The 25,024-nt window shown below is 38.8% G+C and overlaps 4 protein-coding genes across 4 annotated transcripts; 2 read left to right on the top strand and 2 right to left on the bottom strand.

Annotated features, from left to right (window-relative positions):
* Positions 1-3,489: 3,489 nt before the first annotated feature.
* Positions 3,490-4,733, bottom strand: LOC119085440 (thioredoxin-related transmembrane protein 2 homolog). The gene has a single exon (XM_037195858.1). It carries the CDS (start codon positions 4,562-4,564, stop codon positions 3,749-3,751), a length of 816 nt encoding a protein of 271 aa, XP_037051753.1. The 5' UTR covers positions 4,565-4,733; the 3' UTR covers positions 3,490-3,748.
* A 1,499-nt stretch (positions 4,734-6,232) lies between these two features.
* On the top strand, positions 6,233-9,141 carry LOC119085389 (gamma-tubulin complex component 2 homolog). The gene is made up of 2 exons (XM_037195783.1): positions 6,233-7,693; positions 7,752-9,141. Exons 1-2 carry the CDS (start codon positions 6,436-6,438, stop codon positions 9,032-9,034), a joined length of 2,541 nt encoding a protein of 846 aa, XP_037051678.1. The 5' UTR covers positions 6,233-6,435; the 3' UTR covers positions 9,035-9,141.
* A 2,340-nt stretch (positions 9,142-11,481) lies between these two features.
* Positions 11,482-12,649, top strand: LOC119085434 (transcriptional adapter 1-like). Its single transcript, XM_037195850.1, has 3 exons — positions 11,482-12,029; positions 12,099-12,180; positions 12,245-12,649. Exons 1-3 carry the CDS (start codon positions 11,557-11,559, stop codon positions 12,605-12,607), a joined length of 918 nt encoding a protein of 305 aa, XP_037051745.1. The 5' UTR covers positions 11,482-11,556; the 3' UTR covers positions 12,608-12,649.
* A 206-nt stretch (positions 12,650-12,855) lies between these two features.
* LOC119085384 (poly [ADP-ribose] polymerase tankyrase-like) lies at positions 12,856-22,459 on the bottom strand. Its single transcript, XM_037195776.1, has 12 exons — positions 22,232-22,459; positions 20,404-20,515; positions 18,428-20,336; positions 18,166-18,348; positions 17,727-17,851; positions 17,579-17,644; positions 16,659-17,519; positions 16,305-16,601; positions 15,181-16,248; positions 13,443-15,104; positions 13,153-13,375; positions 12,856-13,082 (listed from the first exon to the last, which is right to left on the bottom strand). The coding sequence occupies exons 2-12, from the start codon at positions 20,500-20,502 to the stop codon at positions 12,946-12,948; spliced, it is 6,630 nt and encodes a 2,209-aa protein (XP_037051671.1). The 5' UTR covers positions 20,503-20,515; positions 22,232-22,459; the 3' UTR covers positions 12,856-12,945.
* Positions 22,460-25,024: the final 2,565 nt, after the last annotated feature.

Raw genomic sequence — 25,024 nt, forward strand, 5'->3', positions numbered from 1 at the left:
AATACTTCTCATTTTGAATCATGGTCCATAACATTTGGATAGGTAGTGAAATTTGAGCATGAATTTGCTTCAACTGTTTTTCAGCTGATCCACACAATCAATGAAAACTGTTTATTCGTCCTAATACGGTTTCACCACTACCACACGCATCTCTGTAGCAGATTCACCACCTCTGACTATAGTGTCTTGGGGGGGCCTTGGGGGTATAAGTATTCAGTGTCAGAACAAAGCATGCTCTTCATACATTCTCAATTTTAAAACGGTCAGGTTTCAAGTATCTGACAAAATCCCAGACATACCTGAAATATGAACTGATTTACCTGAACTTTTACAGATTTTCAGATTTCAGATAAATTCAGGTCAGATGAGAGATCAGATATAAATTTTGAATTCAGGTTCAGTTCCAATCAGATTCAGATAATCTGACCATCAGTTTGTTTGAGCTGTCAAACTGTCGTATTTGTATGACTTCTAACTCAACTGAAACACTTCTTCAAATCGCCTTATCATAAACTACATTCACCATGTATCGTTGTATAACAGGACTAGGATATGATAAGTAAGTCAAGTACGTAGAGAATTGTACATCGAAACGACAATTGGGCCAAAGAATGTATTCCGGTTTATTGCCTGCCCAATGCGAAAGTTTACTATTAAAATGAATTCCGAAAATATTCTTCGTGTTTTTGGATCCCTTTACACAGGGGCAACCTGTCAAGTAGGGTCAGTCGATTTTTGAATATTTTTAGTCATTCTTATAGCGATCACTCGACAGCATTTAAAACTTTTCTCAAAATCTTTTTACTTCTTGGTTCCCTATCAACGTAGCTTAACAATAAGCTATTGTACGACAAAATTTAAACTCATTTTGTGGAAAAATTTGCAAAAGAAACCTCTTTTAAATAAAAATATCGGAAACCTGAGAAACTTTTTTACCCGGAAAAAGTATTTTACTCACAAAAAGGATGTGTCTTTTGGGTTTGTTTATTAGAGTAGACCCTGTATTTTATACTAAGACCGTTTTAAAAACAATTCACTTTTTGGCACAGTCAATAAAGCTTTTAGAGTGTTGATACCTCGAAAAACTAGAAGATTTTCAAAAAATCGTCTTGGGCAAAGCGTAGAACATTTTTGAAAATACTTTTTTTTCGTCTTAAAATTTTCTTTAGACTTCGCTGAGTCGGATCAGCTAGGTCAAGAAGCTGGGATGGAAAATATTCAAAAATCGACCGACCCTACGTGTCAAGTAATGGTAAATTTTCGCATATGATAGGTTATAAAATACTTAACTTGATTGGTAACCTGTATAGTTTTACTGGTTTTACTCTAACTGAGTGTGTTCTTCTTTAAATCATCCTGTTCAATATGTCGATACATTTCTCCTAAATCACCAACGTTAACGCATCATCGATAAACCTAGAGGCCAAACGCAAACTAAAATAAAAGTCTCCCTTTATCACCACACTAAACTTATTAATATCAAGTAAAATCTGGATATTGAAACTAGTTATAATGTGTTGGTGAATGGATGAACGTCATCACTCCATATCTTAGTAGATGATATCAGTTTCAGTTTACAGTGCAGCGCAATTTTAATCGATATAAGTCACAACATTTTATAGGGAAAATCGAGTGAGACTGAAATATTATAGAACCGGCTAGTCATCTACATTACACGACAAGGATTGGCGATTAGCTCTAATCAAAGCGCTAAGCTTTGATGATGCCGTATAGAACGAGATCAGAAATAGAATTCCTAATTGTAAAACTTAGGTTTTACTTCCGAATTACTAAAATATTCCAAAATTTGGTAGGAATTCTCTTCAAATTGGTGTTAAAAGGAAACCATTAGTGCCATAGCCGAATGAATGAATGGATTTAAAAAAAAATATGGAAGAGAGGCCATTTTAGAAAATTAAATTCCCAAATTCGCTAAAACCATCAAAAATTCTCAAAAAAAATCCTAACCTCTGGTGTCGTTTAAATCGCATGAAATATCATCCCAATGTACTGACTTTTTAGAGAAGAGAACAGAAAGTGATGGTAAAATTCAGGCATGTTTGAGAGTTCACTTATAAGTATAAGTATACTTTGGATGGTTTTTGAATTTTCTATAAGGAATGTGTGCCGAGTATAAATAAAAGTCTCAAAGGTTTTAAAAGACACGTCTCACGTCTCACAATACAAAGGATTTGAGACAGTGAGACGTCTCTTTTCGAACTTTTGAGACTTTTATTTTTACTCGGGATGATGACTGAAGATTTGAAAATGGTTCCTTCGAAATTCTTGTATAGCTACTAGGAACGTAGGAACCGTTCAAAAACCGAAAACCTGCTTTTTCCTTATGGAAATTTATTCATGTACATAAAATCAATTTTAAAGAATCCGATCAAAACGAGATCAAACCTTTTCCATATTCGAGTAGAGGAATTGAGTCTCAAATTTTTTACACCTCAAAGGTACATTCATCGCGACACTACCTAAGCATGTTTCAGTTTCTTGATATTTTCGTTGCATCTCGGAAGGCAGCCTCAAAATTCTACCCATTTATTCAAGTACTCATACAGTTATTAAACGTAAAGCTTGTGCAGATTCAGCAACAGCTGAATATCTCCAGCTGGTCGACAAAAACAATTCAAAGGCAAGCTACATACACATTCGTTATATACACGTATGACTGTAGTAAACTCGTTGTTTAGAATGTGTTTTGATTGAATATTCTACAAGTAGAGCGTGTTTGTTGATCAGTTGGTGAAGTTCAGCTGTTGCTGGTTCTGCACAAGCTTAAGGTTTACTTATTGCAAAGAATTTCAAGGGAAAACGCAGCATACATTCTTGGAACATTGTGAAGGAATAGATTGGACGATTTTTATTTATTGTAATTTATGTATTTGAAAAGATCGATTTCTTCTTTTCGCTTGTTTTAATCAAGATGCATTTTTTACGTAATAAGACTATATTTGTACCGAAACTGCATGCAATGATAACTCGCAAGACGATGTACCTTACCTATCATGACATGGATTTTTTTTAAAGAATGGTTTTGCCTCTGGAATTTAACACCTATCTAGCCAGACAAAGATTTTTTTTTCGAATATGTGTCAGATTCCGGCGAAGCCATATTCAAAAGAAAAAAATCTTAAATAAAATTTTCTTTCTTTAAATTTTGCAACTACAACTACTTCAGGCAGGTCAGATTTTCATTCACCTAAAAAATATGTCGAGACAGAATTTTCAGTCCAATCAGGAAAAATCTTGATAAATCAAGTAGCAGACGTTAGCTAATTTCAGAGACATGAATTCGCATCACAAACAGAAAACATTACACAATTCTAACACCGATACAGAGCAATATATATTGTGTGTGTCCGGTCGGTGTGTATTTCATAGTTTATTGTAGCTATTCTTCACGACCAAAATGCTCCAATTGAAGACACTTTTTTCTTGTATTTATATAGAAACATTCGTACACAATGAAACACCTTCGCATTTCCGCTAATTAAATCGAATTTTTTTATTACCAAAATGGTCTAAGGTTTAAATTAAAACTAAAAATAAAATAACAAAACACGGTTATGCACTCCAGAAGCACAAAATGATTATTTTCCTTGAATAGTAATGAACATGGAACAGCTCGGTAATAAAAACAAAATTGTGCAATCAATTTGAAACACATCGTTGGTACGTTGGTAAATACAATTTACAATAACAAAACCGAATCTCCGACATGGCACGACGACAAACCTTTTTAATTTTTCTTCTTCTCAATGGCAGACGTAGCAGTCTTAATCGGATTCTCCTTACATTCTTTGTACAAATTATTGAAATCGAACGCAGCCCGAATATTGTCCTCGGAAAAGAAGAACTTCATCAATTTCCCTTTCGAATCGGCACACGGTCTTCGCATAATTTCCTTGCCATTTTTGAACAGAATCACCGTTGGCAATTGTCGACTGAACGAACTGTCCGATACGTGATATTTTTGGCCGGCTTCCGGATGTCGACCAACGTCCATTTTTCCGAATTTCAAATTCGGCAGATGGTATTCGGATGATAGTTGAGCGAATATCGGCGCAAAATTGACGCAAGCCGGATTCCAGACGGTGTAAAATGTCACAATCCACACAACTCTCTTGTCCCGATCCATTTCGTCCTCTAAGCCAGTCGGTGTGCGGAAGTAGACAACATTTTCGGGACCAGAATATGTCGGTTCTGGCAGAACAGTTGCACATAGTATAAAAACGGCCGCAAAGCCAATACCGTACCGGACGTCACTATACGACCATAGTATTAAATTGGCAATTTTTGTGTAAATGAACGATGATGTTAGGTAATTGATCATTGTAACACTCCCAGTTTTACGCGTTCGAATCGCAACGACAATCACTAAGAAAAATAGAATTTCCGTTTCACGACTATCCAGTTCACAAATTCCATCTTCGGTTGGAAAAACGTATTTACACACGTACGGCGCCCGTTTTGCCACTAAATAGGACAAGCTAAGCAAAATGTTAACCCAATAGTATGGTTTGGCTAACAGCCGCAGATCTTTCTTGAACGACATAGCTTTTGTAACACACAATTTCACACAGACGAACGTGTTAATGCTATCGGTTCGGTTAGGTGGTTCACGCTTATTTTATAATTGAATTAGCATAAAATTGTCTCAACTTTTCACGAACAACAAAAAATTTATATTTTCGACAGAGAGCACAAATTTATCAGTGACAGTATTGACAGGTGACAGTGTTGCCCAGTTGTGTGAAGTGTCAAGACCAGTCGTTTATTTTATCTGGCTTGTCACAATAGAGTGTTATGATGAAAGAGAAGAAGATATTTTGACAAGTACCCCAAGGCAAGTTAAAATAAACTGGTTTTCTGTCCTCTCGCTCTCAACGTACCACATTGAAAGAGAAGCAAATACTTTGACAAGTACCCCAAGGCAAGTTATAATAACTAGTCTTCGGTTTTCTCGCTCCGATCATAACAGTCTATAATTTGAATGTTTCAGGATCGATCGCTGATTAATCACCGATTAATCCAGTTAATTTCCCATTTTGATGTAGTTCCAGATTTGGGTGCTCGAGACAATTTTGACGTTGGAAGTAATGGTGGAGATAGATCGGTATACGCAGTCAGTTTTGGATATCTAGGCCAAAGTATATAAACATACTGAGGGTGGATTTGCATTACCTTCAGTATGTTTATATACTTTGACCATACTTTGATTAGGCAACCTAAATAGTAAAAAAGGCTGTTACCGATTTATCGCCCAACGTCAAAAATGTATCGAGCAGGTGCTGATCTCGCAATTTTTGTTCGATATCCTCCTTCTATTAGTCAATTAAATTCTTTGTCTGACACCAGGTTCTGCACAATATTTTTTTAATTAGTTTTTCCTGGGTCGCAAGGGTTTTATTTTCAAATTTTCGTTCATGTGAGGTGAGATTGCATGTAATGCCGAACGATTTCTCTGGTTTGTTTGTGTCGGATGAAACCAGTGGTTCTAGTGACTAAAGATAATTAGACGGCTGTTTAGAGACAATGACCTAATAATGTAGCCTTAAAATGAGATAATCATTCTGAGGATCGAGGACAGGAATCTATGACAAGCAAATTTGATATCACGTTTAAACTACTCTTTGGTGATCGTCTCAAAATATGTGTCAATATGTCAATTTCAACATCACCACAAACATTTCAATTTTTTACTGTCCCTTCATCGAACAATATTTTCATGGACAATGTGATCGAAAATTTAATTTCCTAACAAATGATTTTGATTTTCAAATTTCGTATCTCAAAAGACCGATTCGAAGGCAGTGCCATCACAACACAACCTCACTTTGAAGTTTTAACGAACAAATTTGTTTATGTTTGCTTCTGTGGATGACTGTCGGTTGTTTTCGGCCTGTCAAAATTCGTTTTTACCGTCAATGGAGGAAACCTATTGTCTGAAGAGGAAATCGAACTCGGATAATTTTGGTGGAAGGCTTCATATACACATAAGTCACGATGATAAGTAATAGAATGTTATGATCAGAGCGAGAAAACCGAAGACTAGTTAATTATAGCTTGCCTTGGGGTACTTGTCAAAGTATTTGCTTCTCTTTCAACATGTTACGTTGAGAGCGAGAGGACCGAATACCAGTTTATTATAAGTTGTCTTGGGGTACTTGTCAAAATATTTCTTTCTCTTTCATCATAACACTCTATACGATAACAACATCGCAACTTTGAACACCGTGAATCTGGTACAGAAATCCATGAAGGTTTGTTAACACTGATTGATTGTTTGACAGTTGGCAGTATTGGGCAGTGGAACATTCAAAGGGCCTTTACTGTTTTCCTATTTTGTTTTGTTTTACGTTTTTGTTTAATTTTATTTAATTTGGCGCCAGTCATCTTGAGCCCAATTCGAAAGCGGTAGACTGAATGTCTTGCCCGAAAATGAGTTCTAAAAGCAGAAAGTCAAGGGAGGTGGTCGAGAACATATTGTCGAGCATGAAGGGATCCTTTACAACGGATAAAATTTTGAAAGAATTCCGAAAACCGCGCGACAAAGTCGACAATAAATTGTGTCTGGCCATACTGAAGAATTTGGTTAAGAACAATCCGAGGGCGAAGAAGCCGTTCGAAGAAATTACAAACAACTTTGACCAACATGATCCGTACGAGTGCTTGGAAAAGTTTCTTATTGGATTTTACAAAGAGGAAATTGCTGCTTCAAAGTCACAAGGACCATCCAATCAAACAAGCTCCAGCAATGGCTCACAGTTCAAAGAACCATCGCCTGAAACTCGTAAAAGTGGTGGCACCAAGTCCAGTGTACCGGCATCGAAGGATCGTAGATCGGCCGTATTATCACCGGAATTTAGTTCAACGAAAGTTAGTGATGATCCGGTCGCCGTTCCAGCTCTGAATGTAGCTGACATCAAAAACCGAGTGGTTAAGGCTGCAATAGACGGTGTGAGCAAATATGCGCAAAATTCGGTTGTGGATCCTCCGCCCTCTCCATCGATATTTCACGGTTCGAGTGCCAAGAAGAATTTCTGGTTGCTCGATGATACCGACTTAGCAGTGTCGCAGAATGGTAAAACTATCAGTGTGCTTGCTACTCCCTTGGCTGAGCAAGAAAGAATTTTATTGAAAGAAATTCTTTACTGCTTGATCGGCGTTCCTGGCACATTCATCAGAGCAGAAACTATTCACACTACCGGCGAGCCACTACCGACGATTGCGTTTAACATTTCAGCAGAGATCAACGTTTCGTTGCGGGACATGGCAATGAATATTCTTCCACTGGCCAATTACTATTCGCAAGTCCAGCGCTTCATCTTGATTGTCTCGTCGGGCGATTCAGGCCAGATATTGCAGTCATTAGCCGCCACTTTGCGCACACTTACCTACGATTATTTCCACACTCTGGTACAACTTGAAGACGACATAGTGAGAATGAATTTGAATCGGTTACACCATTGCCTTCGTCCATCAATGAGAGCGATGGCTCTACTGGCTGAAGTGGTTAACGATATTGCCAAATTGGAGAGCATTGGTGCAAAAGTGTTGAGTATTTTGTGTGACAAGGTGTCACTCTTCACTGGGGACGCAATCGGCCAACAAATTCTCGTTGATTTAGTCGAAGCTGCTGCAGTGCCCTACTTTGAAACGCTCGAGAGATGGATTCTTAAAGGTAAAATTTGTTGTTTGAAGGTTGCTGGACAGGTTTGCCTAACAAACAAATGTTCTAGGTGTCATCATCGATCCGCAGCGGGAATTCATGATTGAGGATAATGAGGTCGATGGGCTGGCCGAAATCGATGACGTTTATTCGGATCAGTATTGGTCGAAGCGATATTCCTTGTGCCGTGATCGATTGCCATCGTTCCTGTCCTCTATGTGCGAACAGATTCTACGCACCGGGAAATATTTGAACGTCATGCGGCAATGCAATTCCAAATCCGATACCGAGTGCCATACCGAGAAGAAGCTACAGTTTTCCGCATTGAATCATCGCAATCATCAGTCGTTCATTGAGAGGGCGTATCACTTTGCATCAAACAAATTGCTGTCGTTGCTGGTCAACGAAAAAGACTTACACGGTCATCTGCTGTCGATCAAACGGTACTTTTTGCTGCAACAAGGCGATTTCATCAATCAATTCATGGATGCTGCCGAAGAAGAACTGGAAAAGAATGTGGAAAAAATCCAACCGATAAAATTGGACAACTTGCTCGGTTTAACGCTACGAACATCTGTCGCTAAACATGATCCGTACAAGGACTACTTAACGTGCCATTTATGCACCACCGAACTAACAAAGATAATGTCACGCATCCATTTGGCCGGTTCGAATCAAATGGAAGAAATCGAAAACATAGAACTGGTGGGCTACGAAAGTATTGCCTTTTCGTTCGATATTCAATGGCCCATGTCGTTGATATTACCATACTCAATCATAACACAATACCAGATGCTGTTCCGCCTGTTGTTCCAGTGCAAACACGTCGAACGTCGTTTGTGTTCTGCGTGGATGAGCAACAAAAATATTTTAAAATATTCGCCGTCATCCGGTCCCATGTTTCGATCGACGTTCCTGTTGCGACAGAGTATGTTACATGTCGTACAGAATTTGGAATATTATTTCATGGTTGAAGTGATCGAACCGTACTGGGGCGAATTTCTGAAGAAAATGCAAAGCGTTAAGAATGTCGACGAGGTGATCGAACATCACAACGATTTTGTGGACAAATGCATGGTGAACTGTTTGCTGAAAACACCGGAAACGTTGCCAGTGGTTATCGATTTGTTCAAAATGTGTCTACAGTTCAGTGCGTTCATTGAGAAACAGAAAAGCTTTAAGCCGACCGAAGAATACTTTAATACGATCCGGCAATTCGATACAAACTTCAAAGATTTGATGGTGGAATTGTTCAATCAGATCAATGTTGAATCGTGTCGGTATCCCACGCACAAGTACATGAACTTGGTGCATCGTATCAATTTTAATACATTTTTCAATGGAATTTGTTAATTGGAAAAGTTTTTTTCTTTTTTTTGTAATTTATAATTATTGCCCATGTCACGTTTGTATGATGCCAAACGGACTAAATTTAAGGATTTTTCAATTTTGAAATAAAAAGCCAGCGTTTTCATTTATATAATGCTCATCAAAGTCATTTCGTTTCTATATTTATGAAGTACAGATATGCGACTTAACTTAATCTGTATTCGAGGACTATACCCTATTTTCAAGCCTGAAAACCACTTTCAGAAGTATCATCTTTAAACAATTTCAACCAGGGCCCATTTTTGACAATTTCTTTTAAGATTTTTATAAATTTTCAGTCAGAGGTAGTTTGCTTCAGCTGTTTTTCAGCTGATCCACATAAACAATCAAACTGTTTATACGTCTTTATACGGTTTTACCACTACCACGGGCAGCTTCAATCGTGTAAGCAAGCATAAACAGTTTCGATTGTTTGTGTGGATCAGCTGAAAAATATGACTGAAGCGCCCTTGACATTATTTATTTTAAATGCGACAAAAAAGACTGCTCACAATTATGAAAAATAGTTGAAGCGAATTCATGCTGAAATTTCACTGCCTGTAACTGTCATTTTTTTCAGAGAATGTCATTGTGAATTTGCAATGACACAATAAAATTCTCAGAAAAATTTGACAGTGAGACATTTGAGATGTCGTTCACTGTAACACTGGAAAATATTTTATTTCTAATTTCAATACTGGTTCCGTATACATATGCCACCGCCGAAACGCAAAAAACCCTTGTTGTAAAAGGCTTTCGCGGTTTCAAGAACAATTAATTTGTCTTCGGTAAGGTTAAGTTCTGTTTCGTCCACATCAGACATGCTTACTTTTTTAACAAAAGCCAAATTACGATCTTAAAAGGACGAGAAAAACCACGTCCGAAGTGAGCAGAACTTTGACTTTGAATTCGTATAAAATATGATCATAAAGAAATAATTTGTTGCAATGTGCGAATGCGAAGAAGTACAATTAAGACGAGTTTTATGACACAAGTTTCACAAGTTCACGAATACGAAAAATTTTGACATATTTCCAAATCCTTCCGGTAAAAGCGGCCAACGTAGAAAATATGATTATAATATGCTAGTAAACACTTGATACAGTGCCGCACTGGCCATACTGGGAAGTCTGGAGATGTCCGAGGAACTTGTGACACAATTGCATTAGTTTGTTTTTTTTCTCCAATTTTATAGGCCTTCAACGAAATTTCCCGAAACGTAAGATGGCAGTAACTCCAGCCCTGAATTAAAATTGTCTCATACGTCAGAAAAATTAAAATAGATGCAAAAAAAATTGGAATTCTAGAGAATTTTTGTGTTAGTACACTTCAATCAAAACTGAAGCTCAACGAAAGTCGTGCCGCGGTAGGTTCATGGTGTCATGGATAGCAGAGGTCACTACCTACGCAACGATACCCATATCTTACAAGTCTCTCATTGTAATTTTTTTTAAACACTCTCCAAAAGTTAGATTTTTTTCTCCCTAAAATAGCTACTGCACCACATAAGGTCCCTGACCGTGATGTGCGGATGCGAAAACCTGATCGTGATTTGCTTATGCAAATTTACATGTAAAATAAAATATACCGCAAATCACGGTTATGTTGGATCTTGATTTGCGGTATAATTTGTATGACGCTTTAGATACCTCCAAATATCGGTCTCTGTTGAATTTCATATAAAATACCACAAATCACGGACACCATAACGCAAATCTCGATCCAATTAAAAAATTAAACTTAGTTAAAGAAATTCTTTAAATATTGATTAATTTTTGATTAATTGCGAAGCCAAATGTTCAATCTTTATAATAAAGTTAACCATTACTTCTGGATGTCAAAGGATTTCAAGAAAACGACGTACAAAGTTAAAAATTGTCAAAATACCACAAATCACGGTCAGGGACATTACACGAAAAAATTTCGAGATTTTTTAAAAGTCAACATATGCGTCCTCAACACCTCTGCCAACCACCATAATTTCAGATAAATGCGTTACAAATTGTTGGTGATATGCAACCAAAACTATTTTGGTCACCCTCGTGCAGTACATTTCTTCATGATTTCTGGCGTGAAAACATAATTACTTCGAGGATTATTTTTTTTTGTTGCAAATGACTCAGGAGGGTCCCCTGATTCAATTACTGTATTGCCTCCAAAAATCGCCGATGGCTTATTTTCATGTTTCATACAACTTGGTCGAACTTTTGGCAAATCGACTCTTAAATATATGGCTACTCAAAATTCTTCACTTATACATTTCCATCATTTTCATTTCCATCACTACAACATGAACCTTATCGGAAAATAGATTAGAAAAGTCCAAATATGACGAGCGCAACGTACAACTTGTCCTTTTGAATAAGTCCTCTGCAGCTCGTGAGCCGCATTTTTTTGCACTCTGCTCCTATCATCTCTCTGACATCTGTCAACGGTTGTTTTTTCTTGTTAAACAACAACTAGTGGATTCAGAGAGTAACATTTTACGAAATTATTAGGCTGCAACTATGGAAGACAAATTGATTGTGGCAAAGACCAAACTGATGTCAGCACTCGTAGACGGTGCTCCGGTTTACTTAAACAATTTAAAGTTATGGTTCAAAGGAAAGTACACGAGAGAAGAGTTTGATATTGCTTCGCGAAAGCTACTAGGTCCGCATCAAATCCACCTACACAACCAGTTCTTCCTGGCAATTCTGAACAAAGTCGACGCACTCAATCAACCACAAACGTCTTCACCAACAAATTCGGCACACTTTCCTAATAAAAGCGGAAAGAAACGAAAGCGCAGCTCCCGTGTCACAGATCAGGCCACATTCGAACCGGTGGAAATTTACGATTATCTACCGGATGAATGTTCAGAATTCGTACGACCGCCCACAATTCCGGGTGGTTCGAGCTCGAGTCCGCCACCGATTCCACCTCAACGATTCGCAGTGCAAGAATTATTTCTGCCGGACAATGGTTTAATCATGGGAAGGTACTGTTCGGTGCTATAGACTTTCTGGTCAAGATGCAACAAGTGTGATGTGACGTTTTCCTATTTCAGACTGTTGGTAGCTGCTTGGGAAACGGGAGGATTAGTAAACGCCGATGACAGTTGCTGCGAATTGATTGTTCTGGCTGTACAGGTGAGAGTTTGTAACATCGGGACTGTTCGTCCACTGATCCAAAAAATTCTTTTGCTTCACTCAGTTGCTGCTCAAGAACATCATCACATCCATACTTCTGAAGAAAAAAAGTTGTCGAACCACTTGTGGCGGTACCTACTTCTACGACATTGGTCATCCAGCCAAAGACATTACATTGCGCAACACATTGGCTAGAAGTAAAATCGACGATGCGCCCATCGAAATCGACCGGGACATTGTCGCATGTCATCGTCCAAGCAATTCGGACAATTCAGCATTTCTGTCTGTGTGTGAAGAGCTGTATCCGATCCGCAGGAAACGAATCTCCATTTTGGATGTGCATCGAGCGTTGATGGACAAAAATGTCATACCAAATCATTCGGTTCATTCCATAAACATGGAACGAATATCGCACATGTTGAATTGATGAGTGTAAGGTTTGGAGGTGGCATTAAAGGCCGGATTGAAATTCATATTTTGCGATGTTTTGTCTAAGAGAAATCTGTGACATTGGAACCATGATCCAATGCCTATATAACTCGTCGTCGACGTCTCTAATGGAACGTTACGAGTATCTGAGTTGTATTCTATGCGACGAAGTAGGTTCAAAGTATTGTCAAACATTTTTCATCGATTTTCATTAAAATTTTGTACAAATTGTTCCTGAAAACAAAGTTTCTCTGTCCTCGCAGTCACTGACGACCAAGATTCTTTATTAAAAAAATTGACTTTCTTCGACCTTCAACGTAACATTTTCAAACCAATTTAATCGTCATATTGCACCAGATAGCGCAACTGAACTTGATCTTCTCTAAAAACAACGAATTCATTATGATCCAGTCCATGGTACTCATTCGCTGGCAAAACAGTTTCCACTGGACGGCCGAGAGGCATCGTTTGACCTATAAAAAATTTGTTTATTGAAAATCCCATGAAAACTTGAGTGTCAATGGTAGCAAAGCCGAGACGAACCTTTGTATATCACAGTTGTAGAAGGATCTGGTTCCCATTTAGAGTCAACAGTTTTCAAACTGTGACAATTGGCTGGTAGAGGTGACGTGTCGACGATATTCCAATGCTGTAACTTAACGGGATGACTGCTTCCAAGAGCAACTTCACAAAGGAACATGAATTTCGGATTCGAACCGTGCGAATATTTCTGGCTTTTCATGAACATGTCAGCGAAATAAATTCCCTAAAACGTCACATTCGGTCATCCCATGTTGGTTCAGTGATTCAATGATAAAAGCGAGACGAATTACCTTTCCGAACAAGTATCCACTTAAATTCGCTTCCAGAGGTGTCACCTTCAATCCTCGATGCAGAATGGACAGCAAATTTACTGCGCTAGTACCGTGCCACAGTAAATGCCTGTTTCCGATTCCACTATCTCTCAATCGGTCTGCTTCACCTGATCTTTCCAACCGGAAAATCCGACGCACTTTCGCTGAACTTGAATTGTATTGTGATGGATGGGTGGACGTGTTACGAATATACTGCAGAATGAGTTGGGCTTCTTGGTCGTCTTGGACGAGAGCATCAATTTTTGTGTTCAAGCAGCAAAACACGTATTCGAATGGATTCACTGTGTTCAGATTGTACTGTGCCGCCAAAATAAGTTTCATAGCAAATTCCAGGTGAGTTAGCTTACTAATCGCCTTTTGCTTCTCTCTTAGCTCGTCCATTGTGAACATCGGTTTCAGTTTTTCTGTGGCGAAACCGTACACAGGGATCAAACTGTAAAACTCCTCGCAAGGTTTCAAAACGGATTCCATGAAATTAGCTTCGTTGAGCACGGAGTAGTCGTGCTTCTGTTTCAATTCATCTCTCTTTCTGATCAATTCCTCAATTCTTTCCAGAAGATCCGATCCTTTTTTCAGCGTTTCAAAAGAAACCCTTCCGAGCATGTTATTGTGAAATTCCTCGTCGAAATCAGCGAATTTAACATCGACCTTGTGAGCCATGACCAGATTTTCGATCAGCTTCACCAATGACAGTGGTAAAGTTGTCGTCTTTACGTTATTCGTCCGTTGGAATTTATCAAAATCAACCTTGACATGGGCCGGCCACTTAGTTCTCTTCGTTTGCATCTCTACTAGTCGATATCGGTTGGGCTTTGGAGTGAACTCATTCAAAGTGTCCCATGCATTGCCCGTTTTAGCCTGGAATATTTTTTTGAACTCCTTGACGGCCTGTTCTACAGACGGGAATGGTGTTCGTTGATATTGACCTTCATCGCCAACTCTGCCCCAACAAGTGAACAAAACGATTAACTCTTTTCCTCTGTCCTCCTTGACCAGTTGCATTTTATAAAAGTTGTACAGGCCGTAGATGCCATACGAAATGTCCACTTTTGTTAAGCAACAACTGTAAGGGACATGCTGGTCCTCATCGAGCATAACTTTGAAATTTTTATTGTTATCGGTTAGACGATCATCTGGCTCGATGCAGTCATCATCGTCACTTTCATCTTCCACTTCCATAATATTGTCCATTTCCATTTGACAGTCTCGTTCATAGTCAGTGATGGCCGCGAAGCATGGCACGTTTCTGTTCGATCCGGCAATCTCACCATTCTCGTGTGCAATAAATGTTGTTCGTTTGGCTGGCGACACTTTCAGTAATTCCTCCATGCATTTCACCAGATGAAATCGTTTCATTGTTTTCGCTCTTTCAAGCGGACTGACACCATCCCTAGATTTTTCGTTAAAGCTAGCGCCGGCAGCATACAAAACGTTTACTAGCTCGTCAGTATTGGCATAATGGAAGTTGTTGCCATCGTGAACGGCTACTAGATGATCGAACACTGTCCATCCTTTCTTGTCCGATAAATTGAAAATAAGGCGACCTTTATGAGCGGAAGATTCTTTGATTCGACGACCTTCGTTCGGATTGATAAGAAGTCGGACCATTTTTACGTCATTCTGCAGATAGAAAACAAATTTGAGTTAAATTTCTGTGCTGGTTCTGCTTTCATCCCACGCCCTAAATTTTACTGACCATTTTCACTGCATGCACTAGAGCCGTCTGACCATCAGCATCCTGGTAGTTTACATCAATAAACCGTGTATTTACCATCGTTAGCAACCATTCAACAATCGTATAATTGCCTGCTATCACAGCCATCATCAGAGGTGTGTAACTAGAGCCACTTCCATTTGTCTCACAATGCAAAAATCTCACTCCAGGGAAGACAACGGGATAGACAATTGGATATCGACACAGAGCATTACCGTTCACTCCTTGCTCCAGAAGACCTTCAGCCCACATTCGCAATCCGGCAGAGAATTCCGTTCTGCCATCGATATTCCAAAACAGCGCTGTGAACGCGTTTCGACCAAATGAATCGGTTTGCGTTAAGGCTGATAAGTCATTTCGGTTGATTGATAGTTGACCCAACAAATTGCAGACAATTAAGTTCCTCTTGGCTGCTGCGCATAACAGAGCTGTGGATTGGTTTTTGTCCTGGGCGTCGGGAGAAGTTCCTTTAGCAATGAGGGCATTCACAATTTGTTCGCTTAAGGTGCGATTGTTAAAGTCGTCGGTGCTTGCAACATTTTTAGCCAGAGTGTGGAGAAGTGTTTCTCCATCGTCGTTCACTTGTAGTTCTGTTGGACGGGCTCGCATTGCTAATTTTCTGGCCAATTTCAGTCGGTTTGTCTTAATTGCTGCTGCAATTGGGAAAGTAGCCCCGGCTCCCGAATTATTTAGTTTCTCCAACATTAGATGCAGTATGCCTTGCCAGTCTTTGCTGACAACTTCTTGCAAAATCGGATAGTTTTCAACTTCCAATTTCTTCCGATCATTTTCTTCCTTCCTCTTCCGATCAATTATCCACACCCATTCATCGTTAGGGTCACTACCTTCGTTGAGGGTGCATTGCTTTAGGTTCGTATTCAAGTTATTGATGAAATTGGCTCCCTTCTGTTGAAATTGCAGAGCACAGCCCTCGTGACCATTCAGAACGGCAAGACCGAATGGAGTGTTGCCATTTCTATCGAAAATGTCGATACTGTCTTGCATCTCCATTAGGAGATATGAACAGGAAATGGTTGCACCTCGATAGGCCTACGACAAGGGACTTTTAACATTTTTCATATTTTTAAAATTTCTGATCAACTCACCGCATAATGCAAGGGTGTCATGCCGAATTCATCGGCTGCTCGAATTTCATCAGAAAAGTTCGGTAACGTTTGCTTCATGGCTCGAACCAATGTTGTAACAAGTTCAATCGGATCCATGAAGGAAGCGTCCGAATACTTTCCAATTTTCACGAATGCCATGTGCAATGGTATCCTTCCCCGATTGTCACGAACATTCAATTTCGCCTTGGATTCGATGAGAAGGTCTTCTATGTCATAGCTGGCATCAGTCTCTCCTGCTCGAAAATTCACAGCTAAATGCAATGCGGTGCGCCCGTCCTTTAAACAGAAAACGTTTAGACTCAAATCATTTTACACTAACTTTATCGTCTCTACCTTATTCACAGCGTCCAGATCAATATTCTTCTCAACCAACTTGCGTAGACTTTCGACAGCAAACGGAAGATGTGGTTTTCTGCACACATAGTGCAACACTGAGTTTCTGGTGTGTTTGTTGACCTCATGGATATTTGCTCCCCTGTCTATCATCAGTGGGACGAGATGAAAAGATTTATTCTGACTGACAGTGTGCAGTAGCAACAGTGAGTTCATCTTCGGCATCCTAACATTTACATCAGCTCCATGATTTAGTAAAACTGCAGCGGCCATTTCATTACCTTTCACAATGGCATAGGTTAGCGGGGTCTGTAGATTATAATTCACTACTTCCAGCTGCACTCTCTTCATTAGAATTACTTTCAATGCTTCTTCCGCATAACTAACACTCGTTGCCAGATGTAGTACAGATTGTCCCGACTTTTCTTCTAGATCAACAGCTGCCACATCCGAATCGAGCATGTGAACAAGGAATCCGATAAAGTCGACAATATTCGTAGCTGAATGATTTTGAGTGACCCGATGTAGAAGCCATAGCAGTGGTGTGTATCCACTCATGTTGTAAGCAACAGCCATCCTTTTGAGCATATCCATCTTCGATGTATCTCTTGCCAATCTCTTGCAAAATTCAATTAAATCCTCACTGTGGGCTTGATTTACCATCAGGTGCAACAAATTGTCTCCTTCGGTGTTCGGCTCTTCTGGAAGGACGGACGAGAGATCATACATATGGTTCAGCATTGAAAAACAACCGTACTGCACAGCTAGGGATATGGCTGTCTCTTGACTCGAGTTTCTTGCGTAGGGATTGCACTGATGGTTCCACAACAACTTTGTGGCCTGGAATATTATTTTCTGGCTCTGCGAATGAAAAATCGTGCGAAAATCTATGGAATGTTTATCATACACCGGCTTCTTACCTCACTGCTCTTGTAGTTGGCCACTTTCGGCATTTCACGGTGTTCTGTTATTACCAGATAATGGAACTGGAACAAAGATTTCACTTTTAGAATCGATTGGGAGAGGGTTTCAGAAAGTGGTTCTGCCTGCTTTGTAAGTCAAACGTACCGCATTATTTCCTTCAAAATCGACGGCGTTACAGTTCGCCTTTTGATCCACTAGCAAAAAGTTGAGTCTGGACAAATATTCCTTGGAAGGTTTCGAGCAGACGGCTTGCAGTAACAATGTGAAACCTGAGAATGGTTCTTGTTACGAAATCACTAGACTCTAATAATTGCCGATCCAACCAAGATTCGGATCGGAATTATAATTTCAGGTTCAGTGCGAACTTGACCTGAACCTAAAATGTTCGAATTCGGGTTCAACCCGAACCTGAATTGTCTCGACCTGAACCTGAACTATTACTTTCGGATTTGACTCTACCTTGACCTGAACCTGAAATTTTCACTGGAACCGACCTGATATATCGTGAAAATTTCAGGTTCATAGGTTCGCGTCCAACCTGAAAATTCGGGTCGAACAATTCCGAGCATTAGGTCCAACGTACCTGTATTATCATTTACCCTGGAATCGATGTCAGCGCCTTGCTGCTTCAAAATATATTCCACCAGACCCATGTGGCCTTTCATAAAACTGATGGCTAGCGGTGTCATTTTCCAATCATTTGGTTCATTCACAGGACATCCACTTTCCAGAAGTAATTTAAGGCAAAAGTACCAGCCGTAGGCAGCTAAATGAAGTAGGGAAATAGAAAGACACGTTTCACACTTCAAGCTACACCGTCCCGTTTCCAAATTCAAATATTTTACCTGCATAATGCACTAAAGTGTTACCGGAAGTGTCTTTGTTCAAATTGTTCGCACCGATTCGCAACAGATACGACACAACATGCGCCTGTCCGTTGATTATAGCATGAGCTAAAGCGGATCGTCCCTTGTGATCAACGGCGTTGACTTTCATGTATCCATGCGCCACGAACGTTTTCAAAACATTTACGTGTCCCTGTCGTGCGGCAAGCATGAATGGAGTTAGTTTATCGTATCTAGCCGGAGTAAATTTGCTGGGATCAGCACCGGCCGCCAGTAGAATCGATACAATGTCACTATGCCCTGCTTCAGCCGCACGATGTAACGGTGTTTGTCCCACTTTATTGGCTCGTTTCAGTAAGGATCCGGAGATGTCTTTCGGGACCACGTCTTCAAAGTCATCATTTTCTTGCTCTTTCTCCTCGTTCTGTAGAATGAGTTTCACATTTTCGGTTCGACCAAGAGTGGAGGCTAAATGCAGTGGAGTGTCTCCGTTTCTGTTCACTTGTGAGGTGGAAATTCCACGAGCTAGCAGCAATTTTAGCGGGCCGGTTCCAGTACAAACGGCAGCATAATGGATAACCGACCAGTTTTGCGTGTCGAGAATACTGTAGTCGGGGCGAGAATTCAACAGTGCGTTTAAGTAATCCGCATTAGGATTGACTGCTGCACAATGCAATGGTGTAACTCGATCGTTGTAGAGCACTTTCTTGATAACGGATACCGATTTGAATGGAGTCAGTGGTTGATTGGTGTTGAGTAGAACTTCCTTGTGCAGATTATTGAAACCATATCCACCTTTATTGAGAGCTTCTTCAACCAGTTGACCGGCCAATTGATTGTGGCCGGCACGTATTGCATGTATGATACCACATAAATAGTTACCGTAAATGCTCGACTGTTGTTCGGGAAATGATTCACTCAACTTTTGTATGAAAGATTTGGTGGGTCCGAAAGCAAGAGATTCCCTCGCCATTTCATTTGTTATGTAATTTGATTGTGTTTGATTGTAGTTATAAATGTCCTTTAGCAGAGCATTATTGCCTTCTTTACCTCCTCGGCCGACACACACTTTGCGTAAGGCGTGACCCAACATCATAGTCGAATTATGACCTGTAGTTTCATCCGCAATTATAACATCGGGAAACGATGCCAAGTCTTTCGATAGCTTTTTATCTAAGAGGATTTTGATGGCCTCTATGTTCTGCTTCTCTATAGCGTAGCTTAATGCGTCCCGATTTATGCTTAAACTGCGTGGGATTGTGAACGAACAAATTGACTTTTTGTCGCTGATCAAAGATTTCAACAATTTCGTATCGTTTAGGATGATAGCTCGAATCAATAGCCGAGAATGGGCTACTGTGGACACGTGTGGAATTGATTCACGTGTCTCGAATGTTGGATCATTCTCGTATTCAGTTATGAAATCCCTCGGCACCAATGCATTTTTTCCCAGCTTCTTCTTCTTGGGTAGACTGGTGGCTTTCGTTGCTTTTTTCGCAGTTTTTGTTGTTGGCTTTTTCTTTTCCCGTAGAGGAGGGGTTACCAATTTTTTAGCGACTAAGTTCCGCTTTAGCCTCGACGCAGTCGGTTTGTTTGATTTCAAAGTCTTTTTTGTTGAGTCATGTGAGACTTTCAACTTGCTTCCTGGTCCTGCCCTCTGTTTCCTTATTTTCGGCGAATGATTTTCAATCGGTGGTTTAACTTTTGGTGTCTTCCTCACAGATACTTTCACTACTTCATTTTTGTTGGGCTTCAAATTTTGAGTATTATTGATTATGACTCTTTGCCTTTTCGAATATCGCCTGCCGTTATGAACTTCATCATCATTAGGAACTTCGGCCTTCCGTTTACTTCCTGCTCGAGGACGAGAGTCTGTTGCCATATTTTTGGATGATTTAACAGCCCCATTCTGAAAATAATGTTTGTCTTGCACATATAACACCTGGATTAAGCAACAGCCTTAGTCAATCACTTACATTCAACGATTTTTTGATGGATGGTGGCGTCCGTTTTATTAGTTTGGAATCTTTGACATCCTTCGGTTGCAGTTTTCTTAATTTCCTACGAGCGGTCATGATTGCATTTGTTCTGAAAAATGAAGAATGAAGTTGCTTTACATTCTGTTGATGTGTGGATTTGTCGCGAAAAATGAGTCTTCGAGACATTATTTTCAAACTCAAAATTGAAAATCAAACCATTTCATGTAATGTGACTGAACTAGTCTAAGAATTCATTTGCCACCGAGCTATTCTGTCCGAATTATTGATCAAAATACTTATAAATTCGAACCTGTTACAGACGGCGACCAGTATTATTATCGGGTTTATTACTTCCACCGATCAAAAAAAATATATTCCAAAACATGAGGAAAAGTTAACTTTACTTCACGGAGCCAAAACTTTACCTCAAGTTTTTGAATAAAATATCTTACTTGGTTGGCAATAGGAAAAATTATGAAAATGAGTTTTTTGTGTTACCGACCTCGGCTACGCCTCGATTTCACACAACAAATACTATTTCCATCACTTGCCACATTGTTAAGTAATGTACGGAAATCGGTTGATTTCCAAATCTTTTACTTCAATTTTTTTAACATGCATTATACTATATAAAGGATCATTTTTTTAGTCATCGTTATCGATAACAGAAGAATAGCTGTATGTGACAGGTTAGAGAAAACATCCCTTGAATTGCTTCTATCCTAATGATAAAAGCATAGGAAGAAAGTGATTGTCCACAAATTATATATAACATTTGGGGTGTCAAGAATTTTATGAGGTCCATTGGTAGTTCAGGTTCATACAAAAAAAAATCCGACGATAGGGACGACCACCTAAAATCCTTAATTCGTGTACAATCGTCAAAGTTTCGAAATCCTATTACATTTATACCAAAAGATTGTGAGGTCTTCGATACCATTTTACGACATGAAAAAATTTGTTTTTTTAAATGACGAAACCGAAAACACCGTTCGTAAAGCCGTTTCAGATTACAACATGGTTTTATCGTTCACACCGGAGAACTATTTGCGATAAACTCTTTTCACGAATGTTAAAAGATAAATGTTGCTCACTTGCGTTGGCATCGATAAAGAACAGACGAATTAATGAATGGATCTGAGCAAGACTACAAGCAATAACATGTTAGACAGAAAATTATTATAAAGTGGTAAAAAATGTTAAACTTGTGTGCATAGACTGCACAAAAAATTGCATACACTAGAGGTCCTACGTACGGTTAATTTTGAAAAAATAATTCAAAAATTATTATAATTTCATTGAAGTTATTCTTATTCCTTTAAACTGACTATATAGTACCTGAGACCATTATTCTTATTTGTCGAAAGTTTTGGTATAATATTAAAACAAACTTCTTCACTGGGAACGACCCGAAGAGACACACAACACTATGATACTTCTGCATAAGTTTGACTAAGGTATATTTATGTACATCGCTATCGAATGTAGTTATGTTAGAAATATATCAAAACATAAAACAACTTCGAACGGTTCAAGTTCATTGAGTTGCGTAATACAAAAACATTGAAATTTCTATCAACACCGCTATTATTTCACTATTGTCAAACGCTAAATATTTGACTGTAATGAGTGTAAATCACAAAATTTTCGAAATAAAAACTTTGCTTAAGCTCACGAGCATAATTGATTTGCTTAACGTAATGTAAAAACGTAAAAAATCTGCTTAAATGTAATCCCGAACCGAACACTAAGTAAATGCGGCCTTCGACCTGAACCATCTAAGCACTTCCTTTAGCTTTTCGCTTTAATTAGACTTAATATTTACCTTCGGTACTGCCGCTTAAAGAATGTAATGCTACCTCGCCCACTTTTTTACGCTTGAAATCTTTATCAATTCGCCTATTCAATGCAAGTGTTTCAGTTACACTTTCACGTATCAGTTTTACACTAACTAAAACTAGCTTTTCCTTTTTATCGGTAACAAATGCAAAATATTGAATATAATTTAACAAATTCCCTTCTGCTCCGGTTTGAAGACAGTAGTTCAATGACGAAATTCGGATTTCGCTGTTTTGTTTATATCTCTTCATTGCATACCACGATAACACAACTCCCAACATGATGTGTGTGTTGTGATGATGATTCAATTCCAAAAATATTATTAGAAGTGTAAGCGTGTATTGTGTCATTAAATACGCAATCAGCTGATTGCTTGAACAGAAAAATCAACCGGTATACCTATAGCAATGCACTGAGTATGGTAGCTACAATTGAAGCTAGTATGGAGTTGAACAAAACCGACTAATGAATGATATGTAGATATAAAAATGAATTGTGAACGTGTATGGGTGTTCCGTAAAAATTTCTTACATGCTTTAAGCGTAGCGTACCTACTGTTGTATTGACAAAAAAACCTACTTTCATTCGGTTGAAGCTTACTCACAATTTCAACGAAATAAAAGCGAGCTACAGCAACTAGCGCATGCAAGCATGTTTGAACATGTTCAAATCAACGAATTGTGAACGTGACGTAGAATGGAAGTAATATTTTTCCTTTTAGATGGGATAAGTGTGTTGGAAATTATATACGTTACCATCGACTGTGTTGGAATATATTGTTGATGAAAGAAGTCAACGCACTATTAAAAGGTACCAGATTTGAAATAAGACAGTCTAGGTATGATTAGTCTAAGGTTTCCCACAATATATTCAGGAGGTTTATCATTCGATATTCAGATGAAAAGTGGAATACAGAAAAAGCACAAAGCTTTCGAAAGACTTTTAACACTTATTTTTGTCTCTTACTTTATTTAGTTGTTTTATGTATGAAAGAACAATAGGTGTCAGACTACTGGTACATACATGTCACAAGACTAGGGACATCAACCTATGCGATTAAGTTGTTAGTGTCCAGATCCAAACTTATCTGCCTGTCCCTGGTTTACTTCTAACCGATCTTGACGTCTCACAGCTCGTTGAACTCGTTTCGATGCCCAGAATTAAGTCATCGAATGTTAGAAAAAAAAATATTTCACAGTAATTGCACTGATGCAAATTTGAAAACCGACCATTTTCTGTTTTGTGGTTTACTGGTGTTTTTTTGAATTTGGCACGTATTTTTATATGGAAAAATCAATAATAATCAAAAGCAATAATAATCAGCATTTTTTTTATATGTCAATATAAGCTTGCACCGTCACTTTTTCAAAAATTTTCGAGCTACACGAGATACTTGGATTGTGGGTCCGAACCAAAAAAAATCTACAGATGCTTTTGCAGAGTTTTCACTCTGTACGGCATCTAGAGGGTCTACTAGAACATACAAAAATTAAAAAAAGTTAAAAAAATGTTTTACCGTCATTTTGGTGTAGCACCAAGTTTCACTGAGGTGGAATTTTCAAGAATTTTGTATGTGAAAAAATCATCTCTTCTGGGTAAATTTTATTCAAGCTATTGTTGTGATAGCTCATTTTGTAGGGTTTTCAATAGCAAATCTAGCAAGCGTACACTTTCGATAGGTAAATCTAAAAATTTATTGGTTTCGCTGTTGGAAGGCTCAAAAACGGGGCATTTTTACGAGTATGGAGACAATTAACATTTTAAATGCAGCGAGTAAATAAAAAAATTTGACAGAAATTCGATTATTAATCATGAATAACACATTTAAAAGCTGAAAATAGTAAAACTTAGTTTTTTAAGAGAAGTCAATTTGTTATATTTTCGAAAACACTCGCAAAAATGCCCCGTTTTTGAGCCCAACAGCGAAACCAATAAATTTTTAGATTTAACCTATCGAAAGTGTACGCTTGCTAGATTCGCTATTGAAAACCCTACAAAATGAGCTATCACAACAATAGCTTGAATAAAATTTACCCAGAAGAGATGATTTTTTCACATTTCTTGAAAATTCCACCTCAGTGAAACTTGGTGCTACACCAAAATGACGGTAAAACATTTTTTTAACTTTTTTTAATTTTTGTGTGTTCTAGTAGACCCTCTAGATGCCGTACAGAGTGAAAACTCTGCAAAAGCATCTGTAGATTTTTTTTGGTTCGGACCCATAATCCAAGTATCTCGTGTAGCTCGAAAATTTTTGAAAAAGTGACGGTGCAAGCTTTTATTGACTTATGAAAAAAAAATTGCTGATTATTATTGCTAGTGCGAGGGTGAATCGCGGTAGGGCGGAACCAGGAATGACTAAAAAAAATTGAAATCGACACACCCTACCATAGTTAAACTCGAGAGGTGGTATGGTGGCGCTGACGCTAATCGGCACTCAAAAATTACATGGGCACCCAGGCATGTTTAAAAGTGACAGCGCAGCGCCGCCATGCCATCTCTCGAGTGTAACTCTATGTCGGCAGCACTAACACTCAAAACATTCCACTTTCAAATTTCCCGCTAATAAACAAGTGAACGTTTTGTGTTAATTGTAGCAGACTCACTTGAGGAAACTGCAGGAACCAGAGTAACCACCAGATCTCTTGAAGGCTCTCAACTTTGGGGACGTCACGCAGATGCAGATACGATGACACACCACGCTTAACACTCAAAATTCACTAAGTCATACAAATTCGATTTTGGTGAATTTGTTTCTTGTCTTGGAAACAGAACAGTT

Source organism: Bradysia coprophila, unplaced genomic scaffold, assembly GCF_014529535.1.
Source record: "Bradysia coprophila strain Holo2 unplaced genomic scaffold, BU_Bcop_v1 contig_94, whole genome shotgun sequence".
In the NCBI taxonomy this organism is placed as follows: Eukaryota; Metazoa; Arthropoda; class Insecta; order Diptera; family Sciaridae; genus Bradysia; species Bradysia coprophila.

What these genes read in the sequence shown, in the direction of transcription:
- LOC119085440 (XM_037195858.1), bottom strand. Translation starts at nt 4,564, where the DNA reads ATGTCGTTCAAGAAAGATCTGCGGCTGTTAGCCAAACCATACTATTGG.
- LOC119085389 (XM_037195783.1), top strand. Translation starts at nt 6,436, where the DNA reads ATGTCTTGCCCGAAAATGAGTTCTAAAAGCAGAAAGTCAAGGGAGGTG. An exon ending in CGAGAGATGGATTCTTAAAG is followed by an intron (nt 7,694 to 7,751) that starts GTAAAATTTGTT and finishes CAAATGTTCTAG; the next exon opens with GTGTCATCATCGATCCGCAG.
- LOC119085434 (XM_037195850.1), top strand. Translation starts at nt 11,557, where the DNA reads ATGGAAGACAAATTGATTGTGGCAAAGACCAAACTGATGTCAGCACTC. An exon ending in AATGGTTTAATCATGGGAAG is followed by an intron (nt 12,030 to 12,098) that starts GTACTGTTCGGT and finishes TTCCTATTTCAG; the next exon opens with ACTGTTGGTAGCTGCTTGGG. An exon ending in TGATTGTTCTGGCTGTACAG is followed by an intron (nt 12,181 to 12,244) that starts GTGAGAGTTTGT and finishes TGCTTCACTCAG; the next exon opens with TTGCTGCTCAAGAACATCAT.
- LOC119085384 (XM_037195776.1), bottom strand. Translation starts at nt 20,502, where the DNA reads ATGACCGCTCGTAGGAAATTAAGAAAACTGCAACCGAAGGATGTCAAA. An exon ending in CCAACTACAAGAGCAGTGAG is followed by an intron (nt 17,520 to 17,578) that starts GTAAGAAGCCGG and finishes TTTCATTCGCAG; the next exon opens with AGCCAGAAAATAATATTCCA. An exon ending in TACAACTGTGATATACAAAG is followed by an intron (nt 13,083 to 13,152) that starts GTTCGTCTCGGC and finishes AATTTTTTATAG; the next exon opens with GTCAAACGATGCCTCTCGGC.